Below are 24,016 nucleotides of genomic sequence, written 5' to 3'. Positions count from 1 at the left end.
TTAAATATTAAATAAAACTTTAATATTATTTTATTATATAAAAACACAAATATTTCCAAAGTCTGTGCCCAGTGCACACCCATTTCGTTGCCCCAGGCCTTTTTCTATTGAAAAACGAAGAGCAAACCATATTGGGAACGATCAAAATGCAATGTTCCAGCAACTAATAACAGTAAACGTTGAACTACTGGCCAAGATTGATTCAGCGATTGCCTCACATCATCTCGTCGTCATCATCATCTCGGCAATCAATGCCGTGCCCCCAGTTCCCAGTTCCCCGACTTCGACTTCGACTCCCAAAGGGAGAAGGGAGCTTGATCTTGAGCTCGAATGCAATTCCCCCGACAACTCGGCGTGGAGTTCAGAACCCAGCTCAACTTGCCAACTTCTCGGCTGCCTGAGCGACTGTCTCCACTGACTGGCCAGATCACTCGCATCCACATCCACATCCCCAACCCCATCTACATCCACATCCACATCTTCTGAGACAACACCAACAAACTGGGCAAAATCAACAGCGACAGCAGCAACATCAGCTACGTCGACGATGACGGCGACACATGCTATGGGTACATAGCATAAAAATTACTTCCTGATTGTGTTACATGCACCCAGGACCGGTCCCGTTCCCCGGTTGCCCCCCTTTCGAGCACCTCTCTGAGAATATTGCTTATTTTTACACTGCAAGAAGCAAGAAGTTCTAAAATGCAAAAACATATTTAAAGATGCCCATTCTTAAAAAACCGTTAAGTGCTAATGCAAATTGCAAAAAGTTCTTAGTTTCTGGAAATTATCACATTAAATTGATTAATTAATTAAAAAACCTAAACATTTGTATGAATAATCTTTGGATTTTGAAAATGGATTCTAAATACAATGAAATGTAGATTTTGAATGTATACTCCCAAAAGCTTAAATAACTTATTTGTAGGAACTTAGTTATTTACTAGATAAAATCCATTTATATTCTTAAGTAAACTCTCTGCCCTTTTCGGGGTCCTGTTTCTCGCAGTGCACCGACATCATTTCACATTCGTCTCTTGTACATACAAAGTGGTTGCTGCCTCAAGGCTGAAATGGGTACCGTGAGTGGGGTCTTGGGAGGGGGCTAAACTGAGGAGGGCAGGAACTCTGCGTGGGCCAGTCCGCCGGCTAGGTGGCCCTCCCGGTTAAACAGGGTGACCCTCCATCAGAACCCAGATCGAGAGCAGCGAGATCCGTATCATTCAAAGTGTCAATGGACGCAAATTTACAAAATGTTTGCTGTTTGTACTCCAGAGCCATTGTTATGGACCCATTGTCGCCACGGCACGTGTCGGCATCTCAGATCGGGGGATCAAGTTCTGCTCCACTCCCGAATCGGGAATGGTGGTCCATGGTTTATGGTCTATGGTTCCCTGGGTCCATGGTGCCGAATTTAGAGTGGGGCGGATGAGGTGGAAGCGACGACCCCCGGAGGGCAAGTAACGTTTTTGCCTGTCATTTTTCTTCATGTTTATTTTTCGCTTACTGCATTTTCTGGCATTTAAGCCCCGCTCTGATCTATCTGTCTTTTTGCACATTTTTTTTTTGGCCGCCAGTTGGCCAAGTTGGCGTTTTGCCTTCTCAGCCGGCTGTTTGAGTTTCTGTGTCAGCCCCAAACCCGGAGCACTTGTCGTGATTAGTTTAGAAAAATGTTGGCTATTAATTTGCTGCCTTGAGTAACACTTGTTATTTGGCTTCGCATTTCGCATATAATCTTGTCTGACCGCCTGGTGCCATGTGCGGCCGTAGATAATCTTTATGCGCCGCTCTGAACTCGACTCGGTCTCAGTCTAAATCTCAGTCGAAGGCCCATAGTTATAGAGTCTACGAGTCGGCGATACAAATGGGACTTGGCTTTTGGAGTCTTAGAGCGGATTGTCCGGGTACAGGGGCATTTGCTCTCATATCTAACATGTGTTCATGTGTTTCTTTTTTGTGTCTTATGGAACGAGATTGGGGAACTCTGCCCGGGGGGAACTAGATCAGAGAATCAGCATTGAAGAGATTTAGAACCAATAAAATTTTACAGCTTCCTGTAGTTTTTCATGAAATTAAGGTCAAATATTAATGTTTTTTAAGGCTTATATTTTTATTACAACAAAAATATGTTCACTAAAGATTTGACGGGTTTATTTATTAGAACAAGATATTGGACAAAACAAAGATACATCCTGTTTTAAATGTGACCCACATATTGGTTGGATAACCTTTGGTTAATTACTGCAATACCTTTGCCCCCCGCACAAAGTAATGAATGGTTATTACGTTCCGTAATGAGTACATTATCAGTGCTGGGTATAAACTCCCATCAAATCGGAGCTTTATTATCTCACAACGCCTATACACAGACAGCTGGCCGATCCCATCCATGCAGTTGCATAATCACAATCTTCTTCGGCTGTGGCGTGCATCCGTCAGGTTAATTAGTAAAATACCTGGTGACCAGGCACGTATTGCCATTTAAAAAGCATCAGTTATTTTTTTCCCCCATTTTTCCGTACAATTTTTTGTTGATTAATCTCCACCTACTGCCGGCAACCGGTCGGTCGCATGTTTTTGTTCGATCTATGGTGGCTATAAAAAATACTAGAACTAGTCGAGCCTCAGATACTCTTAAAATTAATGGTTGGGTTTAAAAAATATGAGAGTAATTTTTGTAAATATCTATAGGTATAATAACTACACCAGAACACATTCTGTGAGATAAACAAATAAAGATTAATTGTAAGCTATGGAAATCCGTGTCAAAGATAATTGTTTGATTGGTCTATTACCCACCAAGAATATTTATTATTTGCAGCTATTTTCCTTTACCGCAAGTTGGTAGATTTTTCTTATAGCCAACCTACCCCAACATTTTTGCCTCCAACTCACGGCCTCTCCCATTTTGGCTATTGTGCCCTAGCCAATCGATTACTTCCTGCATTTTTAAATGTCCTCCCCCCTTTGACTCCCGGCAGCCGACCAAATTAATCAAGCGTGTGCCAAAAAATAAAAAACAGAAAATGGGAAGAAACCAGCAAAAATTAAACGAAAAAAAGGAGTTATAAATGAAAAATGCTGGACAATTGCATGGTTCGCTTACAGTGACTAATCGATTTTTGGAATTAAGTTGCGCCGTGGAAAGGAAAGCAAACTTGCCGGGGTTTCAGGGGGGTACAGAGGAGAAACACTCTGGAAAAATGGTTTGATATGGCCTGGCCAGATTCCACTCCATGCGAATCCGTTGGTTCCATTCCGCTGCGTTGGGTCCTCAATGTCCGATGGCATTGTGGCTCTTTTTGGTCTGCTGGCTATTGATTTTTTTACGATCCGAGTGGCCCCCAGCTGAAGACTAGGAAGACAACGCACTCGAATTGGAAGTATGCCAAGGCGGCGTGCCCACAGTTCACCCTACTATATAGTTTTCATACACCCAGAGATATTTATTCGCAAAATATACGTACAACATATTTATAAGCGAACTATCTATACAGGAATATTTAACTATACAAAACTAATCTTCACAAATCAAATTACCACAATAAGAAAATACAGCTAAGCTAAGTGTTGATTCTTGGTACATAGGCCACAATTTTATCTTTATAGATTATTTTGTTCATCGTTTTTTGGAGCTTAATGAGTACTGAAAATATTAAAACCAAGGTGTAAATTTAAACATTTACAACGTCTTTTTTCTGAGTGCATCTATAGCCCCTCACTCCCATTTTCCTGGGCAATGTGTCGGCAGATTTGTTTGTTTTCGCATTCAATTCTCGGTCGCCCGATTGGATTTCCTTCGGTTGGCTGGCTGTGCGTTTGGAAATGTGCCAAAGTTCAATGCACGGCATTGCTCTAGCAAAATTTCGACTTGCATTCGCATAGTTGAGATGCACTAGAGACGGTCTAGAAATGTGCACGAAAATGCTGCGGATATTGATGGGGAAAAGCCTTGAGTAGTTGGTCTTGACTCAACATTTGCTATTTAGATCAAAGGGGAGAGGAGAAAATATATATGAAAGCACTGCGTCAAAAAAATTGAAGGGAAATAAATGTGTTCTACATCCTAAACTCAAATTCTTTATAAATCAGCGGATCAATATAACTGTCATTTGTTTTCTGTGTGGTTCCCCCGCATTTATATACTTTTCAAAATCTTTAATTAGCTACCTAGGTTTCCCCAACCACATTAATACGCGTATCTAATAATAGTTCCCACCAATAATCGCTGCATACTTTTGGGCACCGCCATATTTGTCATTATTCATTCACACCCCCATAGATGATGACCCATATTATTATTATGAGTATAACAAAATGAGTTGCCTACTTTTGTCGTAATTCGTTGATTTATTTGATTCGAAACTAATCTTGATCCTCTTCATCGTTGCTCTGCATATAGTGCAAGAACTGATCGGCCATATGCCAGTACCAGTGCAACTTGACCAACTCCAGTCCACCCTTATCGGCGATCCATATCTGACCATTTTCCGATCTCTCGATGGCACTGACAATATTCTGGCCACAAACCGATGTGGATTGGCAGGGAGCTCGACGCAGGCGATTGGCAAAGGATTGTCCGTACTCCAAAAAGGCTTTTAGTTCCCGGTCCACAAAGACCCTGGTAGGACCACAACAAACGGCTATGACAGCGACTCCGTTTTGAGAATAATAAAGAGGGTCCTTCGGAAGATATTATAGAAGATATTTAGGAACGAAAAGTCATAAAATTCGAGAAACCTCACCGATAGACTCCTGGTAAACCCAATAACACCAAATTTCGAAGCACTGTAGGCGCAGAAAACTGGCGAAGGATCCAATCCTATGACGGAGGTAACATTCACAATGAGACCACCAGATCCTCCCATTTTTTTGTCCATATGGGGCAACACCGTCGCCACAGTGTTCATCATTCCAGTCAGATTTGTATTGATGGTGGCATCGATGTTGTTCTCATCGCACAAGGTCGCTCCATTGATTAGAACGTCAATATAGTCCATTTGGACTATCACCTCATCGAAGTACTTCTTCATTTCCTCCCTGGCCATGGTCACATCGTAGGTCCAGAAAAATATCTGGGTACTCGGCTTTATCGACTGCAGCTGAGCGATGGCCTGGGGGTTCTCCACACTCTGTAAAATAGCAAGTTTCTGAAAGAACAAGAAATTGTTATTTACAATTGAGTGATTTGGTCAATAATAAATACCCTTTGTTTGTTTTTAACCTACCACCATTATCTTTTAAAACAGAATTCGGAGATAAAGAGTACAAATATTTGAACAATAAAATGTTTATCTTATTGAAAATAGAATTCATTGGTGGTTTAATATCGTCACCTTCATAAAAGCTTTGGATAAGAAATAAAAACGTTCTAACAATGAAGTGTTTATCGTGTCGGTGAAAATATCAATTCGTGGGAATTATATCAAATCAAAATATTTTATTTATTTTAAACTTTAAAATATGTATTATTTTATATCATATCATTCAGGGAAGCGAAAGTGCTAAGTCCTTTAGTAAAATCTAAGCCAATCCAAAACATAAACTCGATTGTTGCGGCGCGCGAAACGAACATGAAAAACTCATTAACTTAATTAGTTTCGACGGCGACTGGCTGGACTAGTTTCGAGTTCGATCTGGGCAAGAACCCATGCCGATCCCAACTCACCGCTATATTCTTGGTCATGAGAACCTTGCTGGTCTCCAGTGCAATTCCTCCGCAATCCGCCACATAGCAGACATGCTTGCCCGTCAAATCGAACATTCTTTCTTTCCGCTTTCCACGACTTCTGTTTTACGACTGACCCTACTTCGCCATTCCCAATCCCATTCCTGCCACTCCCATTTATCTATTTTAATTAAACAGAGGGCTTATCTCTTGGATTTCTCAATTTTCATACATATACTTTCATATATTTTCATTATTCATGGTGAGTTTCATTATTATCGTATTGGGAAGAATGTGAGTGTGCATCGAATCAGCCTTATTGCCATGCGTGAATATCTAGTGGTTCGCAGAACCCTATGAACTAATGTTAGGTGTGCTCTTCGGGGAGTATCACGTGGCTTAGATGCCCGAGTCCCAGTGCTTGGTCCACTGGATGGCCTCCAGGGTGCCCAAGTCCAGTTTCCAGATGGCGCCGTTCTGGTTCAGCTCGATGGCCTTGACGAAGTTCTGGGCGCAGGCCAGCGAGGGCTGGGTGGGGTGGGCCAGGAGCTTCTCGGCGACCTCGGGCTCCACATCCAGCCAGGAGTTGAACTTGTGCACCAGGGTGGTACGGGTGATGCCGGGGTTGACGGTGTAGGCGGTCACGCCGGTGATGGGGGCCAGCTTCTACGGATCGGATGAAGAAACTTAGTGTTTTCCAAGGATTTCTCTTGAGGATTACTTACCGCCAGGGAGCTGGTGAAGTTGACCACGGCGGCCTTGGTGCCGGAGTAGACGGGCACCTGGTAGATGGCATTGAATCCAGTCACGGATCCAATGTTGCAGATAATTCCTCCAGGACCTCCCTTGCGCTTGTCCCAGAAGTCCAGGATGGCGGTGGTGGTGTTGACCAGGCCAGTGTAGTTCACGGCAATGGTGCGCTCAATCTGGTGATCGTCCAGGATGCCAGCTCCGTTGATCAGGACATCGACGGTCTTCAGCTTGGCGAAGATGGTCTTCAGCAGCTTGGTGGTCTCGGCGATGGGCACGGTCACATCGTAGGGGTAGAAGGTGACGGTCACCTTGGGATTGATTGCCTTCAGCTCGGCAATGGCAGCCGGGTTGTCAATGCGGTCGAGGATCACCAGGTTCTGATTGGGGGGGATTATTATGTTATTTTTTTACCCTCTAAGGATTCTGAGGAGACCCACCTTCAGGTCGCGCTTGACCAGCTCCTTGCTGGTGTCCAGGCCAATGCCTCCCAGACCGGCCACGAAAATCACGTTCTTGTTGGTCAGTGTGAACGACATGGTGACTTCTGTTTTCTGCGCTGGCTCTTTCGATCTGTTTAGATGGGAAGGGGCTCTGTTAGTTGTTTGTTTCCAGTGCGTTTCGGCCCCGTATTTATAGGGAGATCTTTCCTGCCTGAGCTTACGCTTACGTGGAGCTTTCTCACTATCTCTAGCATTACGTGATCTGAACTACGTTAACTGCGCTGCCTAGTTTATGGTTTATTTTTATTATTTCTTTTTCGGCACACTTCGGGTTTGTTTTTGTTTGGGATCTCGAACCGGCAAAGCACTTCGTCTTGATTAGTATTCTCGTTTATATGTTTAATATTTATGCCGCACTGTGGCTGATGTTTGGAAAATTACTGCCGGTCTGCACGCGCCCCGTTTTTTTAGAGATAGCTGACGAAGGCATGACGCCGATTAACAGGGGCGGGTTATGTTAAAATAATCTAATTTTAGAAGTTAACTAACAGGTGATTTTCCTAGCAATGTACTGGGACAAGAAGCCGGCCTCCAAAAATTTGATTATGTTTCTCTTGAGTTTACAAAAAGGCCCGTCACTCTGACAGTTCGTCTTTGCAGAACAATTTCATGATTAGAATTACATACAAGGCCCCGAATCTAAATTTATAGCTCCTTTGTAAAATGGCTCAAACGATTATTATTTATTAAATTGTATTATTTAAATTTTAATAATCAAGATTAAGTGGGCGCCTTCCTTCTTACTTACTTGATCAATTTAGTAAATTTGAAGAAATGCAAGTACTCGTTAGCCGGTCTGCTGAACTGCAACTGACAACTGCACTGAGACAATAATCGGCGACTTCGGCTTTTGCAGCTCCTTAAATACTGTTCTGTCGTGGGGGCGACTGCAGTCGAAGTCGACGTCGCCGCGACAGCGACGCTCAAATAATCTGTAATATGTAAAATGCAATAAAAATACGCAAACAAATGATCTGCAAATAAATGCCCGGCCAGAGCCCAATAGAAAATAGAGCTGCAGAAAGTGCACTGGAATTTAGATACTAACAATCTCAACAGATCCAAACAAATGTTCCTTAAAATATAGCTCCTTATAACAAGACTTTAATTTTTTGGATACATTTAAAAAATTTACTTTTGACATTTACCTATTATTATTATTATTATTATTTCAAATGAATACTGTTATTACTATGATTATTTTCGATGCCCTTACTTATAAGTATAACATAGAATTTTCTTCAGTGTAGAGCTCCCGGGACAGATCAGTAAGAGCTTTAACCTTGTGAATGTCAAGCATAGCTATCAGAAGTGTAGAAAGATCCCGAGCCTGTGTTGTTGCTGCGGTCGCAATTGAACTTCGGCTTAATTTGCATACGTGTAGCTCAGATAGAGAGCACAAGGTATACGAAGGGGGTGGTATAGGGTGTAGCTGGAGGCAGCGTAGAATCAGTCTAGAAAAGTAGGAAAGCAAGCAACACGCCCCCTAAAAGCAACTCATTAGCAATCTCACTTGTCCGCAACTGTGACCAAGCCCACTTTATAACCGAGAATAGCGGTTTCGAGTGCACCTCTTAAGATTTAACCCATGTTTGGATAGCAGAAAGCGAAAAGCGTAACACTAAAGTAAATATCGATATATTAAAAATATTTTTTAATTGCTGGATCTTGCTGGAATAGAAATTACAAATATAATTTATTTTAGGCTTATAGCTATTTGAATGCTTATACTTTATTCTTCAAATCGAGATAATTTTTTTAAATACTTTATTTATACTTTACATATATTATAACCAATTAAACTCAGATCGTTAATTTCCTAGAAGAGTGAAATAAGTGTAAAAACACGAAATTTGTGTTTATGATGAAGGATCAGATGTAACAATCTATGTTGTGTAAAAATGTCATCATCCCACCTTAAACACTTAAAAGATGCGTTCATCTAAAAATGTTATTTCTTCAAATATGTCACTACTCTAGTGAATAAGCGATATTAAACAACTTTATATTTCTAAATATAAAGATCTTATCGAGTTAGTGCCACATATTTTTCAATTCAGAGAATTAAGGGGGTTAAATTGGATGAGGGAGGAGGCTACTGAAATTGCAGTTGCACGTGTGATGAGAGGGAAAGAGATAAGCATGCGGAAGAAATAAGCTTTCAATTTGCATAAAAAAACTTGAACCTGTTTAGTGCTGTGAAAAACAGATAACCAAAAGATGTGGGGTACAATCTTTTTAGAAGGCAAGACTTATAAGGCTGTGATCTCTGGAAGCTTTTCGCTGACGTTTACTTATTAATAAAAGTTGAGTCTAATTTTACTTTGCGTATTCTTATTAATTTATTAATATTAGCTATTTTTGATAATCTTTTGGGGGTCGCCCCCAGCGTTATCACCAAACCATGCATGGACACTTCGAGAAGGCATGTTAGGAAAAATTCGGTCACTGATAAAGATTTTCAGCTCGAAATTTTCCCACAATCAATAACTCATTTTCCGGATTGACCCACTAATAGAACGAGTTGCTCTAGTGCCTTGGCAACCGGTAACTGGGAAGTAGGTATAAACCACATCGTATGACTACTCGAACCCCTAGACGTTAATTTAATATGGTCTGGCCTAGTCCGAGCAACAGTTTTCCTTATCAGCAGACGTGCCTAACATCTTCGCACTGTTACCCGTCGATTTTTTGCTTTTATTGGGCACACTGAGTGAAAAAGTGGCATTTATATGCAAACATAACAAATATTATAAATAAACAGAAATTTGAGATTTGTTTATTTTGTTTTTCATACCTACGTCAAGAGAACTTATTTTTATATTTATTTGATATGTTCTACTGCTAGCTTGTGAAAGCTTTTGATGCTAACATTTCTCGAAATAATATTCTGTTTTGGTAATAATTTATTGCAGTTTTTTTAGTGCTTGAAACGTGTTTAATTGGATTAAAGAAAATTAAAATGAATATTAAATTTTACACTTTTGAGTTGTCAAACAACAAATATACCTATTGAATATTTGATTTTAAACGTACCTACGCTTGCTGTAAAATATTTTTAAAATATATTGATATTTCTATTTTTTTGGTGTATCTTGAATTTTTTCTCCGTGTGCACTGTACACTTCACAGTGGGCAGTGTGCGCCTTATCGGTTTGGCCCCCAAGTCATGCTGCCGGTGACATTCAACCTCTGCGGGGGTAATGACGCCAACGGCGTACCTGTCAAAACCGATTTACACTGGGTCTCACACTCGCCTCGCACATTTGCACACACTGATGCCCATAAGTACACGCTCGCCTTTGAGCATTGAGATGTCGTTCGCCGGGCTAATTAAGCCACTGGCATTGTCTTCCCGCTGTGAGTGTCTGAGTATTTTTCTGCCTATTGAAACGAAACTGGGGCTTCTAAACGGCGGGTTCTAAGCTGCTTACCTCAAGTATACTACTGCACCATACTATTATATGGGAAATGTAAAGTCCCGGGGAGGTGGTATAAGGGTTCCCGGGGTTCCGTGCGCTCTACATGAATATTTGGGGCGCGGTTTCCATTGCATCTCGATGTAAACATAATCTAATTTACTATTTCACTGCCTGACCCATTTGACTCTTGCCAATCTCTAGCTGGTGAAAAGGAGGAAATCAACCTGGTTTGACGTAATTGAGAGCAGAGAATCTTTCCCGCGATCCGATCAGGTTTCCTCCACGCTTGACTTTACTTTGGGGCATACTCTGCGGGAAAACCGCACAACGGTTCTATCGTATTATTTTCCATAGCAATTAAAAATTTAAATATTAATTATAGGGGCAATACAGGTTTACTTATTTACCCTTAAAGGTTAAAGACTGGCTATACCAAAAGCCCAATGTTATTACCAAAATAGTGATATATTTCCAACACTGCCAATATGTTTTTATTACCCCCACAAATCCTAATCACCCGAAAGAAAGCTCATCAGATCCAAAAGAAATCGTTAGCTCTCACTTCATCAATCCCCACATTCCTGTGGCCTCAAACATCCAATAGGTTCGATTCAATATTTATGAATTCAATCGCAAAAAAGAAATACGAAAAATATAAAGAACTAGAGCGTAAAGTGAAAAATGGTGCTATGGCTTGATTATTCGTGTGCGAGTTCCCTTCTTCTAGGCCTTATAAATAAAACGCTCGACACACCTCAGCACTTCACTCCACTTCTTTCACACTCACTCCCTCTCACCTGCCCATTGTTGGATGGGGAGAAATCAACTTTAGGGAGTTGCAATATGCAACTTGCAACACACAACTTGCAACGCAATGGGGCAACAGAATTCAACGTCATCTTCGCTGAAGGTTGAGCTTAATTTGCTTTGACTTTTAGCAATTTGCATAAATATCAGACACACGTTGAGTCCTATACCCTTGTGGCCGTGGCACGTTTGTTATGATTCTGGCAACCAACAATAACAATCAGAATCAGATCCAGATTCAGATTCAGATCCAGATCCAGACCGAATCAGTGCAAAGGCGTTGGGGCTTGGTTACCTTTCATGGGAATGACAACGCCAGAAAATATATGAAAGAACGAATTATAAAGGAATTATGATTTCTGTCGGGGGCGTTGAACATTATTTACCCCACCTTTCATACTTGCAAATTGCAAGCGACAATGCAAATTTGTTCTAGAGTGATGAGATCAAGCGATCGCGATAAACTTAGACTTGCGACTAAGTGGAGAGCAAATAACAAAAGTTGTAAACATTTAAAGTCAACTAAAAGTGAAAATAGGAAATATTAAACTTTAAACATTTTTAGTATTTTTAATATTTATTATCAATTTCTAATAAACCTTGTTTGTTTTCCATTTCCAGCGCTGGCAGAGAAGATGGTTCGTTCTCTATGACGATGGCGAGCTGACGTATTCGGTTGATGATTATGTAAGTATTTATTAATTTATTAACAACTAGGAATCTGTGAGCCATACACATTTCTAAAGGTTTGAAATTCTTTGTTATAAACCGTCGATAAACATTATTGTATTTTCTATGTTATGTTTTGATTATCGTAATAATAACAAACAAAAGCCGAAAGAACACAAAAATGTTATTGATGGTGAGATCTGGAAAGAACAGATAACAAAGCTCATTGAAGGTTTTATGAATTAAGGGGAAAGTTTGTAATTATGGCCTTGCTCTTGAAACCATATAAATTCTTATTGACTATACCTTATCGGTGGACTCAAGAAGTGTGCGACACCAACAACTTTTCCGGTGTCTAATCAGTAATCAGTAAAATATTTATGAAGTGGGCGAGTTTCAGGGGATTCTTAATTGCCATTAGACTTATTTATTTCTACACGGTAGCTAAATAAATAATAATCTTATCATATATTTATAATCTTTGAGTTCAGATAATAAAACAATAGGTTATGGCGAACCTTTTCAAATTTGAGGCCTTAACATTATGAAAAGAATTAATATATTAATCCTGTTCCTTATAGCCCGAAACCATACCGCAGGCATGCGTCGACATGACCAAAGTGCTGGAGGTGACCGGCGCCGTGGAGGTGACAGGTCATCCCAACTCCATCGCCATAACCGCCCCCGAACGAGTGACCTTTGTGAAGGGCACCAGCTCGGAGGAGTCCCAGTGGTGGCTCAACATCCTGGCCGCCTTCCCCAAGTCGAAGGGTCGCCACAAGAGGAGCGCCACCCTTCCTGGAGGTCAAGTGGTGGGCAGTCTACGTCAGTCCAATAATGGCGACCTAACACTGTCCACCAAGTTGGGCAATCGGCACAGCTCCTACCACAAAGACACCCTCACGTCCTCGCAGTCAGCGGGAAATCTTCTGAGCACCCTAGATCTGGGACCCAGCTCCACGAAGACGGGAGGATCACCACTGACCACCACCCAAACTGCTCTCGCCGATGACGAGGAGGACGACGGGGTGGAAACTGGCGAGGATGTGGACGAGGATGACGAGTTGGATGAGGCGGTGCCCAGAAAGGCGAAGACTGTCAGCATTGGCGGCCAGGACGAGAACAATCGGAATGCCGGCAACGAGATCACAAATCGGGGTGAGTTTATAAAATGTATATCATATCATAAAGGATTAAATCCTTATACAATCATAGGGGAAATATTTTTGTAGCATTAAAAAATATTTTTCTAAGTATATTTTTGTTTGAGAAATAATTTAATGATTCCAAAAGTTGATCTAGTAAAACAGAACTTAGCAAAAACTCAAACCATAAGATAATGACAGAAAGCTTTCGGAATATTCTTTCTAGAAGTATTATAATTATGAAAAGGATTAATGAACTTGTAATATATCTTATTATTCTATTGTTATAATAATCTTTAAGAATTTATGGTTCTATGAATAAACCATATAATAATTCAAGTGATTTTCCAGTCACCCAAAAGAGATAAGTTGTAAGGCAAACTCATTAATCTTTTTATGCAATAAAGTTGATGAAACCGACTTTTACTTTTTGAAGAAAATGGCTTTTAAGTTTCGTTATCTTTTGCTCTGAATTCTCAGCCCTTTTTCGCGAATTGTCTTCCGCCTGCCCCTGCCCTCCAATAAAGTAGAGTTGAGTTCGGTTCAGCCCGTATCGGCTGCTATAATTTTTATGATCATTTATGGCTCGCAGCAATCAAAATTATCAACCTCGGACCGAGGGACTCTCGGCTGAGGGATTGCAGGAATACTCCAATTCGGGGGGCAGGGAATGGAAAAGGGTAAGGGCGTCTGATGGAGATGGAGATGGAGGGCAGTGCGTGCAGCTAGTTAAAGCCGCAGCCACGAAATTAACCTTGAATTCACACACAAAGACAGGGACAAGCTGGCGGGGAGGAAGCCCCGCCACTACTTAAGATCGTATAATGGTAGGCTTCATAAATTTTCTTTAGATCCCAGCAGACTCTCGAGCGGAGGATCGGTTGGTTGGTCGGTTGGTTGGTGGGTCGGTAATTGCAGTTACTGTGAATGTTCTCACATACATTGCTGCAGGATACTTGTTCATGGAAAAATGATATTCACGCTTAAATTATAGTGTGTCTGCCCTCGGATCCGTTGTTGTGCCATCACGGCTGGGTCCCTTGGCCGCCCTCCTTATAGCCATAGTTGCAAATTCAAGGCTCAGCATCCACATCAAATGGCATTATTCCGTTGATAAATCGCCAGTTAAATACGTGAACCAGTTTGAATTGTTGGGCCCACGAAATGGAAAGCGAAAATTAACTATGCAACTTGACTGATCCGATAATTTATAAAGAGAATTCTTTTCCGATCCATAAAACAGCTTGAAAGATGCAATAACCCCGTTTCCATATTCTTAATAGCAATAGTATCTATTTTTTTACTCCGACAAATCGTAAAAGTAATAGTTCTGAATAATGCATTTCATTATTGCATTTACCTGCGGAAAGTACCGCTTCTGGAGCCACTCTAATGGTCAGTTTTCACACTCACATTTGCCACCTTTTTCGATTAGCGATGCACCGTTGGCTAGTAATGGCTCTGGAGGTCTGGATGTCTGGAAGTCTGAAAGTCTGGAGAGGCCGAGATCAGTTACCAGGTAGGACTGTAGGGCATTTCGCTCACTGGTGCTGACACAGACTAATTACATTCCATCAATAAGCAAAATTGTGCGGCAAATGAGGCAATTCATTGGTCGGCCGGCCAGTACTTTCTGAATGGGTGTTAGGATGGTGCGGCCGGAGGTAGGAAAAGCTCTTAAAATGCACAACGACAAAGATTATAAACTGTCTACACCTAATAGCCGTCGGCAGGCCAATGTCAGGCCGGGGCCAGTTGAAATATTTTCCAAGTCAGCGCTACATGATAGCCCCTCTGGACATGGGTCCGCCGTCCATGTGGACCATCCACTAGGGACTTGTAATGGGCAAAGTTTCACGGCAAAGTGAATAATTACAGTGCAAATAAATCTCGGCGACTGGTGTGGAAAGGCCCTGCTCTCCACTGGATTAGTTTAGAAATTTCAAAAGCCTCCCTGGGCAGAGGTGACGAAATGCGGCTCTACGACTTCCTTAGCTAACCAACGATTAAACGCCCCGAAAAAATAAACCCCCAGACGAATCCCAGGCCAACAATCAAAGCATCAACCCAGGGCCCATTACAACCGAACAAGTTTCCGAAGAAGTTGGGGTTTTCGCAAGAATTAAGTGCAAGATTGTAATACAATGACAAATTATAAAGGGCCCGCAGACGAGCAGAAGTAACTACTTATGATTGCAACAAAGTAACCGCGCATTTCATTAATCAGATGCACTGGTAAAAAGGATTTGATTTAAAGGATTAAATTATTAATTAAATAATAAAAATAATTTTTTTAAATTGATTAAAATGATATATGATCTCTGTTAAAACACTTAAGAAGATTCATCCTTATTTTTCATACCATATCCTTTTTATCAACTCAATGCAGTGACTTTTCTCAGTGTACCTTTAACATAGAACTTGCATTTGAACTATCTGCCAGGCGTTGTTATCGGTGCATAACCTTCATACTATATCAATCGCTAATTACAACCCTTTGCAACTTTGTAGAATACTAAAGACTGCCACAGAGAAAGAGTTCCATTAGTTCGGCGGTGAATTCATTATCTTTCTATTGAGCAGCCCCATTATGAGCCACACAGAAAAAGCATGTTAACAAACGTGGTTAGGACCCGGGTCCAGATCCCAGATCCATTGAGGCCGGACAACTTCTGTGCAAATGCAAAATGACAGCACTGGATGGCCCAGGAGGCGTCTCGGCAGCTAACGATGCAGGTTGCGCGATTTACGAGACTCGAGAACTCGAGAACTGCCGAACCCAGAGCTTTGGAGCTCGAAGAAGTAGAAGCCAGCACCATCACCTATAACCAATCAATATTCATAAGTGTAACGACTTGCAAGCAAAATTTATGCAACAAGCTGGGTCCGGTCTGGCAGGGTTTTATATTTTCCCCACACGGAGAGCGGGGTGTACGGCCAGTTAGAAATTTTTCAAAGTCATCGTGTGAGGGGAGCCTCGGGCTGGAGGGCAGGGTCTTCGACGGGCGGGAGCGATCCAATCCAAAGGCAATTTTCGCTTTCGTTCGCCCAAAAGGCAGAGACGGGCAGGTAAATCAACTTGCAATTTGATTATTTATTACGTCTGAGGCGGGGCTTTGGGTTCGGTAAAGTGGGGGGGGGGGAGATCGGGGGACTTCGAGAGTTATTTGCAGGAAGCCCCGGCCATGATTGAGTGGGTTGTTCTGAGTGCGCTTAATTGTGGTCATAATTAATCAAACGCTGTTAATTAAAGATATGAAAAAAGTCGCCACCAGAGACAATTCCAAAAATCTCAATGCCCCTCCAGATTCCCTCACCTTGTCACCTTGTATAGTGCATTGTCTGATCTTGAGAGTTCCTCAACTGGGAGGAAAGGATCCATAATTATAGGGCTCTCTGCATCAACAGCGGCATCAAGCCACTTGCCAGCCCATGTATCTGCGAACACTGTTTTTATCAACTTAATTACACTTAGCACCTTACGCGTTTTTTCTCCTCTTTTTTTTGCCCCACTGGTCTCTGTGTTCTGATTTGATCTTGAACTTGAAAGCGCGTAGTAAAAGCCACAATAAATATTAAATGGTGCAAAACACATCAAGGGCAGGCCACAAAAGCGAAACAAAGAGCCACAGATAATAAAGCAGCGAGTGGGGATGGTTTTATGGTCGGTTTTTTAAGGGCATCAGGAATCGAATGAGTGATGACCTGTAAACTTGGAGAGAGGTCCTGGCTGCCATGTAAACCCTTTTTATTACAATCGCCGCAGGGATTCCATAATAAACTTTACAGCTTACGTTTGTTCTTGAGGTTGTTAAGGCTTAAAACATTTGATTTATTGATAACTCATTTGTCGAAAAAGGTTATATGTTCCAACCTTTTATAGAATGATATTAAATATTTCAGTTCATTAGTATATTTTACAGCGTCCTAACTCTTTAACTTCTTGATCTCGAACGGAACTCATATTTCAGCGGATCCCTGATCGCGGCCTCGTAAACATAATGAACCCCATTCAGAGAGTAAAGTACCATTGTCCTGCTGTCCTCTCGGCTATGTGTAATATCATAAGCATTATAAATTCCATTGCTGACATAGTCCCGGCCCCGAACTCGAACCCTAATCGATGTAGCGTCGCCAGGGCCACTTTGGTCAGTCTTCTGGTCAGCCTTTAGCTTTGTGCGATGGGCCGACAAGTCGACCAATTAAAGGCATACCCCCTGCCCATCGCCATCACCATCAGCCCGTAACCCGTAAACTCCCCTTGGCGCAGTTAGCACAGTAACCTTGAACCTGCTCGGTGAGTCAGTCAGTCACTGGCCAGCTCTGTTTCTGTCAGAGTTTTAGTTTGAGTTTGAGCTGGATCCCCAGTACCATACCATCCCATCCCGATCTTTAGCTTTAGCATCCGTATCTGCAGCTGGAGTTCAGAGGCTGCTGGTCCACCTCCTTTCGCTTTTCGCAACAGCTCAATAATCAAGATAAACGCCGAAAGACCAACCTGTTCGACTGACCGAATTGATGCGCACTCAAAGGAGACTTCAGTCTCGGAAACTCTCAGGTTTAGGTTCAGATTCAGGTTCAGGTTCAGTACCAGTCCTCTCAGACGCCCGACTTTATGGGCAGTCGGAAATTTGTATCATAATCATAATAAACCTAAATGTGGCGGCTGGCTGGAACAGGTCTAAATATATATTTTGTAATCACATATTTTATGGGACAACTCGGAGCTGGCCTCTCTCGTTCGTCTGGTTCGTCTCCTCGATGGACATGGGTTCGAGTTTGGGTGTTAATAAAATTATGGCACTCTGCCGAGCTCTCGGGATCTGTGTTGGCCAGCCAGCCTTATCGCGATCCTTCGTATCCCCTTACAATACACACACCGTGTGCCCGTTTTAATAATTTTATTATATTTGCGCGCACATAACTTGGCTCTTTTGCCGCGTTTTACGGCCCTATGTTGGGCATAAATATTGTTAGGGGTGGAGTAGTCCTCAGTTCTCAATCCCCAATCCACCATCCACACGATCCTCTGTCTAAGTTAATTTCAGTCAATGGCATTGATATGGTTTGCTTAGCCAAGAGAGATCCCGACATGCTCATATTTCAAACTATTTAATGAAGACGTTGAGCCAATTATAAGAGAAGAATGCGTAGATGGCTGGCCGAGGTTTGTTTTGGGCTAAGGCTGATGGACAATTTATGATCCTTGATCACCGACAAGCTTGTATGCTTATAATTGCCCGCTTATCTGCTTAAATGATATTTTCTTTGTAGTTTTGACGTTTAATGGCGGTTACTTGTTATGATCCATAATCTTTGGAAAGCTTGGCTTTATCTTCTTGTTAGAAGTCGGTTTGATTATAAGATAATCTAACTTTTTGGTTTTTTTTAGTTAATTTAAAGAAAATCAAACTTTAAATTGTCTTAGAGTTGGTTTGAAGTTAATTAAACTTAAAGTTTTGGTACGGTTAATTATACTTTAATATACCTTTAAGTTGTCTTACGGTTAATTTTAAGGTAATCGAACGTATAGTTACCTTACGGTTATTTTGAGTTAATCTAACTTTTTGTTATTTTATTGTTCATTTAAAACTAATTTAAGCTCAAGCCATCCTAAGGATAATTTTAAAAATAATTTAAAACGCTATTATATTAAAACTTTATGTTTTTTTTTCAGTTTCCCAGCCCAATACCTGCCTGCTGATAGAGGACATTCGGCGCGATGAGAAGACGATCAAGGACATTGCGAACACCATTACGAATCTGAGTCAGCAGCAGAACAAACGGTGGTCCACGGCGGTGAACAATGCCCTGAACAACCAACACCACTTCAGCCATCACAGCCAGTACCAAGTGACATCCCGGGATGAGACGGACTTCCAGACTTCCAGCAAATCCCAAAATCAAGCCAGCGAGCGTCCCAAATCCCTGCCCCTGGCCTCCAACTCCACGCCTGCGATTGTCTCAGCCATAGTCAAGAAGATACCCACGGTTATGGAGCAGGGTGATAAAACAAAGCCCACTGCCAGACTCCAGTTACATCTAAAGTCCCCCAAACATTACCAACACGAGCGAGGCGATCCTGATGGCGGATGCAATCTGGACGAGCTGTGCGTTAACTACATGGCCAAAACGGATGAGCTGCGATCGGTGGGCAAGGCAAACAGTAAGTCAACCTCTGGTCAAGGCAAACCCCCGGTTAAGGCCACGGCAGAGGAATCGCTGAATGCCAAGAAGGGATGGCTGATGAAACAGGATAATCGAACGGGCGAGTGGTCCAAACATTGGTTTACTCTCAGTGGGGCGGCATTGTTTTACTACAGAGATCCCTTGTGCGAGGAAAGGGGAGTACTCGATGGAGTCCTGGATGTCAATAGTTTAACCAGCGTTTTGGCTGAACCTGCGGCTAGCAAACAACATGCTTTTCAGCTGACCACCTGGGACAAACAGCGTTTGGTTTTGGCCAGCTTGTCGCCCAGTTCGAGGAATAGTTGGCTGGCAGTCCTGAGAAGTGCAGCAGGATTGCCTCAGGTGGATACGCCTCCTAAACAGACGGATATCGAACAGGACTTCATCAAGGCACAGATGCAACAGCCTGCCTCGAGTCCTGCCACTCCAGGAACCCCAGCGGGTCCGCACTTTTCCTCGGATGAGGAGTACAGAACTGCTTCTGAGGGTGGGAGGAGGGATAGTTTGGATTGGGGATCTCCCTTGTCACCTTCACCACCTGTCCTGAGGAGTTGCCTGCGCAATCGCAGCCTGGCCAGTTTGCACAAAAGGAGTCGCAGTTCGCCACCAAGTTCCAGGCGCAGCACAGTGGACAGTGTGGCCAGTGATGAGCTACCATTACTGGTAGTTCCCGAGGAACTGCAGCCAACGGAGAGCAGGGAGCTCAAGCAGCAATGTGAGACTTTAAGAGCAGAGGCTTCGCTGAGGGAAGCTCGCATGTCGGAGCTCTTGGCCACCCTGCAAAGAACCGAGCAGCAATTGACTGCCAGGCTGCAGGAACAGCAGCAGCAACTGAACACCGAACTCAGCCAGGCCAAACAGAGTGCCTCCGAGCTGATGCACAACCTGGGGCTGCAGCTGACCGACAGTCAGTGCCAGATCAAGCAGCTGGAGGATAGGCTGGCCCAGGGCATCGAGGAGAACGAAGGTCTCTACAAGCGTTTGCGGGAGCTGCAGGCCCAGGATCATGGAGGCGGCGGTGGTGGAGGAGGAGCACTGAGCAACCTGCAGCGTCACAAAATCAAGCGAATGGACTCCCTGAGTGATCTGACCACCATCAGTGATATAGATCCTTACTGCCTGCAAAGGGATTCCCTGGCCGAGGAGTACAATGAGCTGAGATCGCGCTTCGAGAAGGCCGTCAATGAAATCCGGGCCATGAAGCGTGAACTCAAACAGTCGCAGAACCAGTATGATGCCTTGGAACTGGCACAGGCTGCACTGCAGCAAAAGCTGGAGAGGAGGCAGCACGAGGATGGAGCTCAGCTTCAGCTAATGGCAGCCAGGATTCAGGATCTGACGCTGAAGTATAGCAGTTCGGAGCGTCAGGTGCGGGCTCTCAAGCAGAAGTTGGCCAAATCCGAGAGGCGAAGATCGTTGTCCTTGAAAGGAAAAGAGCAACTGGAACTGAAACTAAGCGAGTTACAAAGAGAGACGGTGGAGCAGAGGAAGGAGGGCACTCCTCCCACGGAATCCTCCAGCAGCGAGTCCAGTAGTCAATCCCCGCTGAATGCCCACCTGCTGCAGCGCCTCCACAGCCTGGAGCACGTGCTCCTGGGCAGCAAGGAACGTCTGGAGCAGAGTCTAACCCAGCTGCAGCAAATTAGAGCAGGCCAAAGGACACGGCGCTCCGTTTCGCCCATGAACGACAGGAAGGATGGCCTGAGGCAACTGGAACGGGCTCTGGCTGAGACATGTGTGATGGTCAGCGAGCAGATGGAGCTCACCTGCCTGCAGGATGCCTGCCACAAGTGCTGCGATCTCCGCCAGCGGGTGGAGAAGCTCTCTGCCCTGCAGCAGCAAACGGAGACGGATCTGCAGAGAAGCGAGCAGCTGCTGGAGCAGCGGGAGTCTGATCTCGCCCAGGCCCTGGAGAAGTGCGCCAGCCAGGAGCAGGAGCAGGAGCTGCTCCTGCAGCAGCGCCAGGAACTGAGTGAGGAGCTGGGCAGGCAGCAGGAGCGCTGCCGGCGGTTGGAGAAGCGACTGGAGCTCCTGGAGCGGGAACACGGCAAGCAGCTGGAGTGCCTGAGGGAGGTCTACCACACCGAGCACGCCAACGCAGCCGACGAGCAGAGCTTCCGGAAGCGCTACCAAACCGAGATTGAACAGCTGAGGGTGGGTACAACATAGAACTGGTTTAGATACTCTCACTTTGTTATTTCGTTAATAGTTATTGTATTCCAATACCTAACAAAATCTTTACAATTGTAGACCCTCTGCGAGAAGGGATTGAGTGCCATGGAGACTTCGCATAGGCGGCTAACTTGCGACCTGGAGCAGAAGCACAAGATGGAGATCGAGCGCCTGCTGGCCGAGAAGGAAACCGCCCTGGCCGAGGAGACTCAGGTGGACAATCACAATTAGTTTTATACCTATCAACCCTTACTCAACTCTTCTGGATTTTGTATTTACTTAATAGGCTACTCTGGCAGCTTTGGATGCGATGAGAAAAGCACACCAGAGTGAGGTTCAACGGGAGGTGGCTCGATTTAAGCAGGAGTTCTTGCGACAGGTTCAAAGAGGCGAGCAAATGCGGGGTGATGGAGCCAAACTGAAGGAGTAAGTACAGAACTAGACATAACAAAGGATTTTTAGACTTTGTATTGGTAACTAAAAAGAACTCAGAAAGATAATGGCTTTTGTGATTATATATAGTTAATAAATTATTTAAAAAATCAAAAATTTAAAACTCAGGGAGGATCTTGGAGAGCTTCGTATGGAAATTCTGTCCTTTTCCGAGAAGTACTCCATTAAGTGCGTGGAAAACGCAGCTTTGGAGGAAAAACTGCATATGGCCAACAGCAAGCTCAGGCACTTCCAGCAGATGCAGCAACTGGAGCTGAGGTAGGCCTATAAATATGTTATACCTAATGATCCTATATCCCTTTTATGATATCTTAAAGAAACAAGCAATTTCGCGCCCACTTGGCCTCCGATGATCCATCAAATGATGTTCACTTCGTGCAGGGTCTGACCACCGACGCTCGAGAGGGTGCTGATTGTGAAGATAGCGAGGTAAGGAATTAGCATTGGAGCCCCCTAAGTACCCCCCAATTAACACTAGACAAATTAGTTTAAGTTGTGACTAACACTTAATCACTACAACAGCAGACAACAACTAATCCACTTTGTTACCATCTTCCACTATCCCAAAAACAAAAAAATGAAAAACAAAAAAACACACAACACAAACAACACACCACAACTACAAACTACAAACCACCCAAGCCTGCACCACAAATTATGGGTGCCACAGCAACAAGAACCACTGCCACAAGAACCACTACCACAGCAACCACTTCAGCGGCCTCGAGCGACACTGAGTCCAATCCCGAATCCGATTCCGAACCCGAATCCGATAGAGAAACCGCCGATACAGATACATCGCGAGGGCCAGCCGAGAAAATGGAGCAAAGTCTCTTCGTGATACCCTCCCATATGCTAAACTGTTCCCCCGTGTCTGCCGCAAACGCTTCTGATCAGAGTGAGAGATCCCTACTCTATCGAGATCTCGATGGGCCCGAGGCTGGTTACGAGCCATGCTACAGGCCCTTCGATATATTCGCCATCTATCAGAATCGTTTGAGCTTCCAAGGTAAAAACGCCAATCTCGATCTATTATCTCCTGGGGCAGCGCACTCTTCTTTCTACATTCTACACACATCATCACCACGGCTGTCTCTGCTTCTTCTGTCTTCCGTCTTTCTGCAAATCTCTCCTGGCCCTTTTCAGTACTCCTCTAGATAGAAACATTTAAATGTATATCTTAATATCCCTTGAGAAACTAACTAATTCTGGGTGTATTACCTTTGTTTTTTGGCTTCCATTACAGGTCTGAAGGGCAGCTCCACGTTTGGCAAGAGTTTGAGAAAATCCGCTGCTCAGACATCACCAGCATCATCAGAACTAACAACAACAGCACCAACAACCGATCCAAATAAGCCCAGTCACAAGCAAATGTTCAAAACGGCTGCCGTCATTAACATTCAGCAACAGGAACTCCAGGAAGAAAAAGCACAATGAACAAATCGAAAAAAGAAATGCAATAACCAAGAGCAAGCAAACAACAAACAGAACCAGTGGAACAACCAAAGAATAATTAGTGCTAATAATAACTAAATAATTATAATTATTTAAAATATATTAATTAAACCAAGCAACCAAATGCAAGACAAAATCGAACGGCACAACATCCCAAGATGTATGTACATAAAACGAATAACATTTCTCTAACAGACCGCAAAACTGGTTGAAGATCCTAAAGATGATGATGATGATGTTGGTGATGTAGCAGACGAGTGAAATACGTACATGAGGAGCTTCAGATTTCACGTGGAGTTGAGCTAACAACGACTGTTCACCCCCCTCCAACGCAAAAAGTGGAGGGGACGTCGAGCAATGGAAAACTAACCCCCAACAAAATAACAGCAGCAGCAGCCACTGCGTCATCAACAGCTACAAGAAACAACAACAATTTTGGGCCAAATTTATGTATTTATCATCTATTCTATCATTGTATCTGTATCTGTATGTTATTCTACTGTACGTTTATCCAATTCTCTATGTCCACAAAATGTGTCATTTATTTATGTTTATGTAGTTCATAGGTCACCTTTGGAGCAGAGCAATCAAGCATACTCGCCTCCCTTTGTTTCGTTTGTATTAAATATATCGAAATTGTTTTCAGCTTACATACATGTAAATGCATTATACATAAAGAAAATACAAACAATAAATCATCTAATTTTACTTTTGTTTTGTTAACCATTGGTATTAATCAATATATTTTACCTAAATTAATGCAATTTTAATCGTACTAAA

General features: G+C 43.1%; 3 protein-coding genes across 5 annotated transcripts in view; 1 reads left to right on the top strand and 2 right to left on the bottom strand.

The window, feature by feature from the left end:
• osp (myosin phosphatase Rho interacting protein outspread) overlaps window positions 1–23,944 on the top strand; it is an 85,905-nt gene extending 61,961 nt beyond the window's left edge. For 2 of the 3 annotated variants that reach the window (XM_017081997.4, XM_017081979.4), the window contains 9 exons: window positions 11,775–11,840; window positions 12,404–12,980; window positions 18,645–21,310; window positions 21,407–21,541; window positions 21,615–21,754; window positions 21,890–22,039; window positions 22,099–22,210; window positions 22,424–22,790; window positions 23,028–23,944. In XM_017081997.4, the coding sequence (XP_016937486.2) occupies window positions 11,775–11,840; window positions 12,404–12,980; window positions 18,645–21,310; window positions 21,407–21,541; window positions 21,615–21,754; window positions 21,890–22,039; window positions 22,099–22,210; window positions 22,424–22,790; window positions 23,028–23,218 (4,404 nt within the window). In that variant the 3' untranslated portion in view covers window positions 23,219–23,944. The remainder of the gene's footprint in view (window positions 1–11,774; window positions 11,841–12,403; window positions 12,981–18,644; window positions 21,311–21,406; window positions 21,542–21,614; window positions 21,755–21,889; window positions 22,040–22,098; window positions 22,211–22,423; window positions 22,791–23,027) is intronic. The other variant, XM_017082014.4, reaches the window with a different exon arrangement.
• Window positions 4,301–5,808, bottom strand: Adhr (Adh-related). The gene is made up of 3 exons (XM_017082025.4): window positions 5,672–5,808; window positions 4,749–5,153; window positions 4,301–4,686 (listed from the first exon to the last, which is right to left on the bottom strand). The coding sequence occupies exons 1-3, from the start codon at window positions 5,765–5,767 to the stop codon at window positions 4,369–4,371; spliced, it is 819 nt and encodes a 272-aa protein (XP_016937514.2). The 5' UTR covers window positions 5,768–5,808; the 3' UTR covers window positions 4,301–4,368.
• Window positions 5,875–7,736, bottom strand: Adh (Alcohol dehydrogenase). The gene is made up of 4 exons (XM_017082035.4): window positions 7,673–7,736; window positions 6,862–6,994; window positions 6,397–6,801; window positions 5,875–6,337 (listed from the first exon to the last, which is right to left on the bottom strand). The coding sequence occupies exons 2-4, from the start codon at window positions 6,958–6,960 to the stop codon at window positions 6,071–6,073; spliced, it is 771 nt and encodes a 256-aa protein (XP_016937524.1). The 5' UTR covers window positions 6,961–6,994; window positions 7,673–7,736; the 3' UTR covers window positions 5,875–6,070.
• Window positions 23,945–24,016: the final 72 nt, after the last annotated feature.

Source organism: Drosophila suzukii, chromosome 2L (assembly GCF_043229965.1).
Source record: "Drosophila suzukii chromosome 2L, CBGP_Dsuzu_IsoJpt1.0, whole genome shotgun sequence".
Taxonomy (NCBI): Eukaryota; Metazoa; Arthropoda; class Insecta; order Diptera; family Drosophilidae; genus Drosophila; species Drosophila suzukii.
The sequence above is the reverse complement of the archived record's forward strand: the minus strand, read 5'-3'. Positions and strand labels throughout refer to the sequence as shown.

Coding starts and splice junctions, on each gene's coding strand:
- Adhr (XM_017082025.4), bottom strand. CDS start 5,767: ATGTTCGATTTGACGGGCAAGCATGTCTGCTATGTGGCGGATTGCGGA. Junction 5,154..5,671: donor TCATGACCAAGAATATAGCG/GTGAGTTGGGAT, acceptor TTGTTCTTTCAG/AAACTTGCTATTTTACAGAG. Junction 4,687..4,748: donor GGTTTACCAGGAGTCTATCG/GTGAGGTTTCTC, acceptor TATCTTCCGAAG/GACCCTCTTTATTATTCTCA.
- Adh (XM_017082035.4), bottom strand. CDS start 6,960: ATGTCGTTCACACTGACCAACAAGAACGTGATTTTCGTGGCCGGTCTG. Junction 6,802..6,861: donor TGGTCAAGCGCGACCTGAAG/GTGGGTCTCCTC, acceptor CCCCCCAATCAG/AACCTGGTGATCCTCGACCG. Junction 6,338..6,396: donor ACTTCACCAGCTCCCTGGCG/GTAAGTAATCCT, acceptor TCCGATCCGTAG/AAGCTGGCCCCCATCACCGG.